At 38.4% G+C, this 13,129-nt stretch overlaps 1 protein-coding gene across 1 annotated transcript in view; it reads left to right on the top strand.

Annotated features, from left to right (window-relative positions):
* COL22A1 (collagen type XXII alpha 1 chain) overlaps positions 1 to 13,129 on the top strand; it is a 184,974-nt gene that overhangs the window by 157,426 nt on the left and 14,419 nt on the right. Inside the window, exons 48-54 of the mRNA XM_089518399.1 lie at positions 1,279 to 1,332; positions 2,911 to 2,964; positions 4,370 to 4,423; positions 5,756 to 5,809; positions 8,101 to 8,145; positions 8,541 to 8,594; positions 12,956 to 13,009. Of these exons, the coding sequence (XP_089374525.1) occupies positions 1,279 to 1,332; positions 2,911 to 2,964; positions 4,370 to 4,423; positions 5,756 to 5,809; positions 8,101 to 8,145; positions 8,541 to 8,594; positions 12,956 to 13,009 (369 nt within the window). The remainder of the gene's footprint in view (positions 1 to 1,278; positions 1,333 to 2,910; positions 2,965 to 4,369; positions 4,424 to 5,755; positions 5,810 to 8,100; positions 8,146 to 8,540; positions 8,595 to 12,955; positions 13,010 to 13,129) is intronic.

The raw sequence follows: 13,129 nt of genomic DNA, 5'->3' as shown, positions 1-13,129 counted from the left end.
ATTCCCATTCTGTCTGTTCTGGAGTTCATTGATACAGTATGCATTCACATAGCCAAAACATTGGATGTGTTTAAATAAGGTTTAACATTTATTCCTTATTAAGGTTCCCAAATATAAGTACTCAGGCATTGAGTATGAAAAGTGTGTTCATACATGTGTACTTCATTTGTTAGAGTAGCTGTGATTTTTTGAAGTTCTGTAGTGTATTTTGTGGTTCTTGTTTAGTGTATAAAGCTTAGTGACATCACCAGGGGCTCTCCTTTTTAATCTCATCTTTGGAACATTACTAGGAACCCCTTCCAGTGACATCAAAGGAAAGAGGCATGAAAACTGGAGGAAGTAACACCAACAATTTAACATAAGCAGTTGACACACTACTAGCAGAAAATAGCAATGACATAGAACTGAAGAAAGTTGTTAAAAATGCACAGGAATGTTTACAGCTGAACATTAAGAATACAAAAATAATGACCACAGGCATTTAGCAGAATGGAGACTGCAGTCAAGAAATCAGAGGAAGGTGAGGAGTTAGAAAGGCAGCTATGGCATAAAGAGACAAGATCCTGAAGTGAAAATATATTTCATGGAATATTAAAGTTAGGGTTGTCCATTTCCTATTTCTATGTATGGTTTTGAAAGCTAGACCGTGAAACAAGCTGATAGGAAGAAAATCAACCCACTTGAAATATGATGCTGGAGAAAAGTTCTATGGGTGCTGGAGAAAGGTTTTATGGATACCATGAACTGCTGAAGAGAGAAATAAATGGGTCCTAGAGGAAATCAAACCTGAACTCTTGTTAGATGCCAAGATAACTAATCTGAAATGGTCATACTTTGTATGTATATCATGAGAAGACAGGACTAATTAGAAAATACAATAATGCAGTAGAGAAGAAGACCACATTCCAAGTGGATAGACTCAGTCAAGGAAGCCACAGCCTCGTGTCCGCAATATCTGACATTGATGATAGGGTGACTTGGAGATCTCTCATTCATAGGGTCACCATGCTTCAAAGTTGACTTGATGACAGTTAACAGTAACAAAGATTATAATGTTGGATGATGGTTAGGTGTAGATTTACTGACTGTTGTTATCACAGGTCATATCTATTTAGGTTTCAAAAATGCATGTTCAGAAATTAATCTGAGTCTCTATACAGTTCTCTCTTTGTATAATGAATCTAAATGAAGATTAAAAAGAATCCAACAAAACTGTTATTCCTAGCTGTTAAGATTGTAACACAAGCAAATAATTATACACCCCTTCCTGTTCTTTAGGGATCAGAGGGCTCCCCAGGACCAATGGGACCACCAGGAAATCCTGGAGAAATAGTAAGTAGCTTTTTAACCGGCGGTGGTGGTGTTTCTGGTGTTGTATCTCTTTCTTTCTTTCTTTCTTTCTTTCTTTCTTTCTTTCTTTTCTTCCTCACCCCCTCCTCTATTCTTTTATCATTATCATCATCACCACCACTATTAATTCATTTATATTCTACCTTTTCTCCAAAAACTGGGACTCAAATGGTTTGAAAAAGTTGATAAATAAAGTAAACATATACAGGTACATAAAGTTAGAAATTAAATGGTATTAAACTATCCATAGAATTCAAGACAGTTGAAGACAAGGCTCCCATTAAAACACACAGGTTCATAACTCCATTCACATTCTGAAAGGCAGCCCCTTTTAGTTGAATAGAGGCAGCTATTTGATTTTAGTGTGTAGCTGAAAAATTAAGCCTAAGGGACAAAAAAAACCAGGGCAGGGGGAAACTCCTCTTCTATCTGACAAATGCATGCACATATATCTCCTGAATGGTTAAGTTAAAATAATCTCAAGGAAATTGAGGGAAAATGTCACAAATTCTTTCTCCAGAGGAAAGGAATTCTTAAGTTAACAACAAAGAGATGGTACTCTAGGAATGGAAATAATATTTGCAATTATTTATTTTCACATCAAAAAAGCATTTTTTGAAAACTCCTGTTGGGAAGAATAATAGACCAGAAAGAATTAGATTTATTGTATAGGAAACTAGGTTTTTTTAAGGGTTCATAGAAAATGATGTTTTTGCATAAGAAAATAATTTTCTCTCTTGAAGAATCATTTATCTGCAACATTTGGAAACATTTAAATGTGGGCAGAGTACTACAGAGGGATATTCACTTTTCCCACAGTGGAAAGAACATTCCTTCATCTTATCATGCCAGGAAGAAACAGTCAAGGATGTACACCTCTACGGTCTACAGAGCCATAGGAGAGGCTCTCAGTAATTTTCTCAGTCTGTCTAGTCTCTCTCACTCTCAGGCTTCACTGGGTCCTAAACTACAAAATGAGGTGGAGAAAATGTTTGGAAATGGGAATATATTCCATTAGTGACATCAGAAATACAACCAACCTGTAAACACTCTGATTGGAAGTGTCAGATAAAGCAAATGAAATTCTTGCCATGGACAGAAAGTTAAAGCTGTCATTCCAACTCCGTCCCAGCCCTTCCCCATTAAACCACATTCTATCTTGCATTGCATTACACCACAGTGATGCAGGAAGCAGCAGTATGTTCCAAAGAGATTTAAAAGCCCTCTGGAGACCATTTGGACATATACAATCCAATCTAGATCCATTCTAGATTGGACAGAATCAGGCCAGTGCATTCCAGAATTTGGACTTCAGCTGAAATATCCACTAGGATAGTCAATGGACCCCAGTGGGCTGTAAAAAGTAAAATAAACCCAAGGAGACCCAAGTGGTGTACTGAGAAGTGGCGTCTTGTTTTGTTTTTAAAAACTTTCTCACTGTATCTGGAATATATTGCCTAAAACGGTACTTGTTGTAAATGTGAAAGATTAGCTGTTTCTATTGGGATATTTTGTCTCAAAAGTTTCATCAACATTGTCACATCTGTTTTTCTTTGGCAGGGTAAAGAAGGGCCACCAGGACCTCAGGGGCCACCAGGATTGCCAGGGCTTGTGGTGAGCATGAATCATTTATTCATGTATTCTTAACCATTTGATAAAAAACATTATCTGGAAATCATGGGGAACCCAAAGGACTTCATTACTTAGGATGTTATCAGACAAGGGAAATTGGAAGTATAATCCAATGGCAATCCAAATGCAACCATGGAGTTTCATGTTCTTGCGTGAGAGATGATCACACACAATTTCGGGCAATGGCAAGCTATTTTTGGCCATGGGAAGTCAGTTCGAATGCAATTCAAATTAACATAAATTTGCTGCACTAACGAATTCACGTGAATGCGTTCTGGCCCCACTTTCTTTTCATTCAAAATTAAGAGAAATTCCTCCCATGTGATAAACTCCTTAGTCAAGGAACTTAGAGTCTATACAGACTTCAGGTCATGAGTTAGGGTTCTATTCTGAATTGGATCTGAGCTCACAATGTGCTAACACATCCCCCATGTGACTTATTCACTTGCGTGATTTGTTCACTGAATATCATTTTTATTCTCCATAAATCTCATGGGAATGACACCATATCACCACATGCTGGTGTGGGGCTACTTCCATGAGAAATAACAGAAATGCCCATGACGGACACAAGATGCCTAGGAGAGCACTGCCATCCAGTCACAACTGGTGGCTCCCATGTCAATGGGGTGATGCATCCCTTCCAGAAATTTAATATTAGCTATCCCAGCTACTCTTTTCCTAAATAGGTTTAGCACTTCAGTCAGATCCTTTAAAGCTATCTAAAACCTGGAGAAAATTCACTGCCCCAATGGCATGGAAGCTACCTGCCACTATTGGCCTCACCACAGTGAAATTGGTAGTAAAGTGGTTGTGAGGAGTTGGGCTCAGCTTTACTTTCTACTGCTACGGTAGAAATAATTCCTGATGTTTTTGGGCTGCAACTTCCACTATTTCTCTTCATACAACACAGTTACAGCACTATAATTCCCCCTCTATTTGGTAACAACTCTGGCTATGTTTTTCTGGATTCCCCTACTCAGCTACTCGAGTATTAGTTTTATATGCTGTTTTATATCTTGTTTTATCTGTTTTATTGATTATTGTAATTTTATCTGGATTTGTACGCCACTTTGATCTGAATTGGAAAAGCGGGATAGAAATAAACTATTATTATTATTATTATTATTATTATTATTAGCCATGGTTTCAATCAGTTGAATCTGGAGGCTGTAGTTTGGTGAAATCCTAAACCTCTCTGGCTGAGAATTCTAAATCTCCTCCTCAAAACTGAAAATCCAAGGATTCCATAGGATGTTGCCATGACAGCTAAAGCAGAACCATAGTGCTACAGTCTTTATAATAGGTCAAATTTTTCTCTTCTTCATGTTTATGATAACTGTTTGGAAAACAGTTCCTATATCATGAACCTTTGTTTCAATCCTAGGGTATCTCTGGGAAGGATGGCAAAGATGGCAAGCCAGGACCAGCTGGAGAACCAGTAAGGAGATATAGTTTACATATTATATAATCACCTAAAAGCTGACTATATTTGTCTTGTGTTCCCTGTAATTCACAAGGCAACTAATTGCATGAAATCTGTGCTGTTACAAAGCATTCACATAACATTCATGCTTCTATGTGTGACTGCTTGTTTTATGCAATATCATTGTAGAGTGCATTTCTCTTCATGGGAGAAATACAACAACCTTTGTCTCAGAGGTAAGGATGTTGGTAAGAGAGAGGCTGCTGGCATTTGGGGTCATAGATATTCAAAATGATAAACAGCTGTTTCTGTGCCAGAAGCAGAGAGATGGTCCCTTTTCCTGTTCAGGTTTTATACAATTTTCGCATGCCTAGTCATAAAAGAACTTTCATTATTTTGTGAGTTGAAAAAAAAAATCTATCTACTGTTACTGTAGGTCTTTACTTTGTGACTTGAAAAGTGGCCCAAGATTTATAATCACCATCATGGAACACTTATTAACTATAGTTAATAATCCTGTTTTCAATTATTTGACATTCATTCCTTTGGGCTAGCTACTATACAGCACATCTACTGTATATACTCATGTATAAGTCTAGAATCTTTAGTCAAAAAACCCCATGATAGTTTCACCTTATGGTCGCAATAAGTCAGAAATGACTTGAAAGCATATAACAACAACATGAATTATTAATAAAACAATGAAGCATTGAATATTGAAACTGTGGAACTACACTCAAAAGATTCTTCCAGTCTTTTCTTCCATTAAATATTCCAGGTGTGGAGAGACCGATCAGAACTCTTCACATCTGGGAGTGTGGAAAAAAGACTCCAAGATTTTAGTATATGTCAGGTTTCCTGTCTGAACCATGAACTTTTACAGAGTCATTTGTCATACACATGAGTCCCCTTTCTCCAAAGTATCTGGGACCAGAAGTGTTTTGGACTTTGGATTGTACAATACCTGTATTTGCATATACATACATGAAGAGATATCTTGGAGATGGGATCCAGGTCTGAACACAAAATTCATTTATGTTTCATATACCCTTTATACACATAGCCCAAAGGTGATTTTGTACATTATATATTTTAATAATTTTGTTCATGAAACAAAGTTTGAGAACACTGAATCATCAGAAAGTAAAGGTGTCATCATCTCAGCCAGGAATGAAAAAAGTTTTGGGTTTTGGAATATTTTGGACTTCTAGATAAGAGAGACTCAACCTGTAACATACACTTTATATATTAATTAGTTCTTGAATTAACTGTGTGAATGGTTTCAAATGAGGAAACATATAATGAACTTCCTGTTGTCAGACTAATAACTGTGCTTTCCTTCTTCAGGGCAAGCCAGGAGAACCTGGACTCCCAGGACCAGAGGGAGGGAGGGGCCCACCGGTAGGTTCTGTTGAAGACAACCATGCCATATTAAAAGTGTTGTCCCTGTTCAGTGAGATCACATGTGGGAGGGTGTATTTCTTTATTGTCCAGTACAAAATGACCACTTGTTAGGGATGGGTCAGTTTTTATGGCCCAAGGACCAGTTTTTAGTTCCAAGGATCCAGTGAAGTTCTCACTAGTCCCAGAAAACATATTTAGAAATTGTATACCCAGAAGTGGACAGATGTATACTTTCTTTTTCTTAAAGAACTATTTTTGTGGGGTATTTTTTGAGAGAAGCAGGGACAGCAAAGCGAACCACAAGGGGGAACTTAACTTTCTTTCAGTGCCAAAATATCTACACCTGGAGGCTATCAAGAGCAAAAGTGCCAATTTGTTCATGAATGCTTTTATTTGGGGTATTTCAGAGCAGCTTCTGAGGGCCAGGAACTGAAAAGGTCAAACAAACAAAAACACCCATGGACCAAAAGATTCCCGTTTCTGATGTATTGGTTAAGAAATATAGAACTTCTTGCAACACAAATGATATAAACATTTGCTGAAGGACAAACTCTGTAAATGGAGACAATCAGAAGCTACACTACAGGAGTATCTATAGAGAGAGAGAGCGACAGAGAGAGAAAAATGTGTTCACTAGGAACAGAAAGACTATTAATAGGTATTAATTCCTAGATTGAAAAATGAGTTGCCCAACAGTCAGAAATCTTTACTGGGAAGAAAACTAGACCATCAAGAATTTTGTGCATTTTCCCCTGGTATTCAAACATTGTTTGAATTGTTCTGTGTTGTTTTAATTGTTCTGCAAAAAAACCCAAGGTGTTTTGGTTTGTGAAAAAATCCACATGTTTTTCTCTGCAGAATAACTTCTTTGTAATACTTGGGGATGTTTAAATATGGGAAGAATATTGCAGGGGAACATTTTTTCTCCCACAGATGAGATAAACACTGTAATAATTTGTCCTTGTATTTGAGGATGAAATACTTGACTATGTATACCCCTGGTGCTCTCGCACACACTCATATATGAAAAAGGAAGAATCATTCCTCAAAGGGATTTTTCTTATCCAGTTTTATAGACAAATACAGTCTCCCAAAATGCTCACATTAGTTAAGAAATACAGACAGGCAGACTCAGGCAATGCTTTCAGACTTATAAACTAAAAAGACAAGACACACAAAGCAAAAGAAAGATTGAAAGAAAGTGTAGAAGGAAAATCAGTTTGGCAAAGCTGGAATGAGGTGGTACAGTTGGCTCTTGATATCTGTGGGGGATCTATTCCATACCCCCCAAGGATACCAAAATTTACAGATGCTCAAGTTCCATTGTCCCCAATGGCAGTGCATGGAAGTGGCTACTCCACCATTAGAGACAATGGGACTTCAATGATGAGGCACACACATGGCCATGCTGGCATTACGCACAGCCCCCTTTGTCCTCAGTGGTGCCATGTGCAAGTGGTCACACTGCCATTAGAGTACAACAGGACTTCAAGTGTAGTCCCATTGTCCCTAATGGGGATGCTGCTGAATGCACATGCCAACACTGGCAGTACAGCAATGTGCACTCACTTCCATTGGGGATAACACGGGCTTGTCATCCACGGATACTCAAATCCACAGGTGACAAGTCTGTGGATACTGAGGACTGACTCTATTGTGTCAGTTTGCACCCAAGGACTTTACCACAGAGTTTTAACAGGATTAATGTGTCTTTAGCCAGTATCATACAACATCACGTCCATCTTGCTGCTGCCTTGCATTACATGCATTACTGTAGTGCATCTTTTCATTGGAGGGCAAAACCCATCAATAGGCTCTCAATCTAGCTACTATTCCATTACCACTTTCATGTAATGGGTCACTTCTGCTGTAGTTCTACTTCTCATACAGTGATGTGGTGTGAGTGGGTGTGATTCTGCTCCTTTCCCCCTTGCTCCTCAGTGATCGTGGCCACCAACACATTCTCAGAACCAGATATTGTGTGCAGATTCACAAAGCAGCTGGCTTCGGGAGGCAGTTGGCAGCTCCAGTATCTTCCCTGCTTCCTTCTGAAGGTGGCATTTGGCAGTGTGGAAAACAGATCACACAACCATGGATTACCAAAGTGCTATCATGGGGGATAGTGTGATACTTAATTATGCCAAACCAATATACTTCTTAAACTAGTTCAGTTATTGTGGGAGAGCAGGCCAATGTGATAAAGCCCTTAGACAACACTGGAAGTCTTGTATTTGTACTGCTGGATAACTGGAAGAAGTATCCTTACTGATGTCCATTTCTACTTTCAGGGTTTTAAGGGACCCAGAGGAGATGCAGGGGCCCCTGGCTCAAGAGTGAGTAATACACATAGGTCTTGTAGTAATGGTATTTACTTACAAGGTGGTCATTCTGTCCATCCTTTTGATTTCCACCATGTTACTTATGCTATTTTGTATATATACTCTACAGGAGTTATGAATACTGTCCTTAAACTGTCTTCCTCAGCCATACAGTGGAGAGGGAGAAACAGGTGGGGGGAGAATTGCTCTTTTCTTTGATGACTTGAATTCCTTCAGCACTGGGAAGTCAGCTATTTAATAGAAATAGTTTGCAGCTCGACAGCCATCCATCAATTCATATCATAAAAGCCTATCAATGGGACTGCAAATCACAGAGCTAGGCCATTAGGAATCCATAACAGTGAGGTTTTCCATTGCTCTAAATTGTATTTTCTTCCTGTTTGTTACAGGGAGAACCAGGCCAACCAGGAACCCCTGGCCGGGAGGGACAATCTGGAAAAGATGTAAGTGTATTTTTTGGTCACCAGAAAATCTCTACTTGTTGATCAGTGAGGAAAAATATTGTTGGAGACAGGGTAGAAAATAAATGTAGAACAAAGTAATTATTGTTAATCCCAACTAGAATATTGATATTGGATTTAAAGGGTTTCCTTGTGTGTTAATTCACTGTAGAGCAGTTGATTCAATGGATCTACTCTAGTTGGGACTAACCAAGATGATTCTAGCCAATAATGGAGTAATTTCTAGAATCTTAATTCCAAACATTTTAAGTAAGTGGTACCCAAGAAACAGAGGAGCTCTTACTCTCAAGCATTTTTTCTATAGTTTTTTTGTGGATTTTTCAGGCTATGTGGCCATGTTCTAGAAGAGTCTCTCCCTGACATTTCGCCAGCATCTGTGGCTGGCATCTTCAGAGAATGCTTGCCTGGAAAGGAGTTGGGTGTATATATACTATGTGAACTGGGAAGGCAGGAGTGATTTGCCTGTGTATTGTTTGTTGCTGATGGCAGTCCTCAGGGTGTGAGGGTCTGCACAAGAGGATTAATGTCTACTTGATTAGTGCTCATTGTCTGCTGGGAAACCCCAGACCCTGGGAGATTTCTCATTTGCATTTGTTGAGTTTTCATCTTGCTATTTTTCAGGACTGGTAGCCAAACCTTGTTTACTTTAAGGGTTTCCTCTTTCCTGTTGAAATTGTCCAGGTGTTTGTGGATTTCAATGGCTTCCCTGTGCATCCTGACATGGTAGTTTCCAGGCAAGCATTCTCTGAAGATGCCAGCCACAGATGCTGGTCAAACATCAGGAATAAACTCTTCTAGAACATGGCCACGTAGCCTGAAAAAACCCACAAAAAACTATAAATGCTAGCCATGAAAGTCTTTGACTTCACATTGGAGATTTTTTTTTCTATTTCCATTTTTTCTGAATGACTTGATTTGATTCCTATCCACAAACGGGGCTCCTATTACAATAAAGTAGTATGAATACAATTAAAACATATAATAAGTAAAATCTGATAGTTTGTTTCTGGGCACAATTCTGGTGCTGGGTTATGACCCTATATGGCTAGCATCCAGGCTATCTGATAGACCTTGGGGATTATTGCACACGCTGTATCCTGTCTTTCTCCCAACGGGATACATGCACATTTAAGTGTCAAAGATGGGTCTTTCCGCATTCACCTTTGGTCACACATCTGCAGCCCATCTGCAGCCCATATACAAACCAGGCTTCTCCAGTGGATTTTCATACAGAGATTTTGTATATTGTATCCCATCTTTGAAAAGCCATGGAATAAGCCAGGGTTGCAGTCAGGCTGCAGACGCATGACCATGGGTGAATGTGGTAATCTCACATACATCTCCCTGTATGAGCCTGCCTAGGCCCCAAGAACATTAGGAAAGGCTCTTCTCTCAGTCCCATCACAGTCGCAAGCATAGTTGGTAGAGACATAAGAGAGGGCCTTTTTGGTGGCTGCCCCTAGACTCTGGAACTGCTTTCCCATGGAGGCCAGATTATCCCTCTCCTTGCTGATTTTTCATCAGCAGGCAAAAACCTTTTATTCCAACAGGCTTTTAAACAGAAAGTTTTGTTTTAAATTGTAATGTTTTTAATAGCTTTTTATCTTTTAACATTTCCTTTTATTCTTTTAAATAGAGGTTTGAATAGTTTTAATACTGTGGATATGCTATTTTTATTTCAACATTCACATTTTCTATGTTTTTAATTGCATGGTTCTTTTTAATTATAAACTACTTTGAATCTCAGTTTTGGGAGAATAATGTAAAAAATGTAAATGTGTGAAACATTAATGACAGATTAGTGAATTTTTTTAAAAAGACAATTTTAAAACAAATTAGTATAAAAATTATATTAATTGAGTTAAAAGTCCTTTCTTCTACAGCAAGAAAGATTAGTTCCCAAAGGGCAACTAATAAAAAGAGCCTGAATCATATTGGTAGTCCCAACTAAAGCAGACCCATTGAATTGATTGGATTCACCTACATGTTGATTATTACTTGAGTTACTTGAGGGAACGCCTCTCCCCATATACTCCACCCCGCACTTTCAGAACATCAGGGAAAAATTTACTAGTACATCCTAAGGTGAGATTGGCAGCAACTCACCAGAGAGCATTTACATCGGCTGCACCAATATACTGGAATAAACTTCCAGATGTGCTTCGGATGAATTCTACATTGGATGCCTTCAAAAAGGCTTTAAAGACCTACCTCTTCCGGTTAGCATATCCTCCGGACTCTTTATAGAGAATGTTTCCTCTGATAGAAATGGCTAACTGCGATCAATAGATTCCATGTTTGTGTTTGTTTTATACGCTGCCTTGGTTTTTATTGGTATTTAATTGTATAGATACATTATGATGTGTGTTTTTATGATGTGTGTTTTTTAAAGATTCTGTGTACCGCTTTGATCGTTCTTGAAGAGCGGTATACAAATAAAGTATATTATTATTATTATTATTATTATTATTATTATTATTATTACTGTTATGTTTATATCCTGCCTTCCCAATACAGGGACTCAAGGCAGCTAACAAATCTAAAACAGTCCAAGTTAAAGCACTATAAAACATGCAAAATACAAGTTTAAAAAACAATTCAAACAATTCAAACAATAAAAAACATTACATTATTAAAATTTAAAGTTAAAAAATCTTTAAAAACAAAACAAACAGAATGCATGTCATGTGAAAGCCTGGTGGCGTAAAAACATCTTTACCTGCTTCTGAAAGGTTGCAGAAGCAACAGAGTTGACTCCCTGTTCAGCAATTGCTTTGGTGGTTTTGCTAGAGATAGAATAGAATCATACAGCTGGAAGAGACCACAAAGGCCATCCAATCCAACCCCCTGCCATGCAAGAACAATGAGATGAGACCAACCAATGAGATTCAGAGTTCCAGAGTAGGGAGCAGCCACTAAGAAAGCCTTTACCTGATGGTGGTAAGGAACAATATATGCACTGGAATTATAGTACAGATACACCATGTATATCCTTCAGTCTTGGTAAGGTACAGCATTTTTAAGGTGTCCGTATCATGGGGGGAAAACATGGAAAGAGATCCTATGTTGTGAGGTTGCATAACATAAATATGCATGTGCAAAGGAACATATTCTGTCGCCCAACTCTTGTCTTGGATGACAGTGTTGCACAAACTCAATCAAAACACCAATATGCAACTGAACACACAACCAATTGTGCATACCCATCCATGCACAAGAACACTACATAATACAACTAAGCTTACACAATCTTGAATTGAATGTGGCAGTTCCACATTATACAAAAATATTGAACTGCTTCTGAAGAAAAAAACTATGCATGCATAAGACAACAAAAAGATACTAGTGTGGTTACTAGATGTCTTACTGATCTTCAAAGTCTGGAGTTAAATATCTTACTTGGTACGGTTATGGAAATCCTATCTTCCTCTTTGGTTTTCTCTCTTTTACTGATATGTTAATAACAAAAAATGAACTGGCTGCAGCTTCTACATATTTAAACCTCTATGGGGGAAAACCCCCAAAAGAATCAAATTGTAGTGTATCCTCTGGCCCAGAACAGCAGCTCCAGATAGTAGTTTATAATCAGGGGAATGGTGCCAGGGATGGTGTTACATCATTTCCTAGTCTTGTTTCTTTTATCCCACCTACTTCCCCCAAGGTTCTTTGTAAATTAGAAATTTACAAGAATCATAGAATTGGAAGGGACCACAAAGGACATCCAATCCAACCTCTGCCATGCAGGAATGCACAAATAAAGCATTCCTGAAAGTTGCCCATCCAATTTCTGTTTAAAGACTCCCCAAGAGGGAGACTCCACAACACTCCAGGGCAATTTACTGAAGCTTTGCAAAATTCCGTGACAGTTTGACTGTGCAAGCTGCAGTCTGGCCATCCAAATGTCTTAATTTAAGTGTGCTGTAATGGTTATGATGTTGGCTTGGGACTTGGCAGAGTCAGACACTCATCCCTGTTGAGCTGTGAAATTCTCTGCATGGGAGCTACTCTCACTCAGCCTGAGATGGTGAAAATTAATTGGGAAGAATAAACCTCACAAAATTGTCGTTGGGAGGATAAGTTGAGAAGCGAGCCATAATTACTGCCTTGAGCTCATCAGAGGAAGACATAATGGAATTGTAACTATTTATTTATTTATTTATCCAAGCTTTCAGATGCAAAGATAAAAGACAATTGTAATTTAAAGCCTTACTCCTTAGTTCAAACCAGTAAGTCAGATCGTTGGTGGTATTACCTATTTTCAGAGCAAGGCTGAATCCCAAAAATCTACAAGGGCCTGCTTTATCTTCTACTGTTGTATTGAAATTGTTCCTTTTGTTTTTCAGGGAGATCCAGGTCCTGCAGGCCCTCAAGGACCACGAGGACTCAGAGGACTTTCAGTGAGTTTTCCTCTAAAGGAATTCTGGGGGGAAAGGATGGAAATTCCAATGAGTCTGACTGTGGGGCCTAAATCTTACAACTTAAAAATTCGAAGTAACTGGAAAAAAAAAGCAAGTCAA

This window comes from Sceloporus occidentalis, unplaced genomic scaffold (assembly GCF_023333645.1).
Source record: "Sceloporus occidentalis isolate IW3139 unplaced genomic scaffold, rSceOcc1.0.p SCAF_3, whole genome shotgun sequence".
Classification (NCBI taxonomy): domain Eukaryota; kingdom Metazoa; phylum Chordata; class Lepidosauria; order Squamata; family Phrynosomatidae; genus Sceloporus; species Sceloporus occidentalis.
Note: the sequence above shows the minus strand (reverse complement) of the source record. Positions and strands in the feature narration are given on the sequence as shown.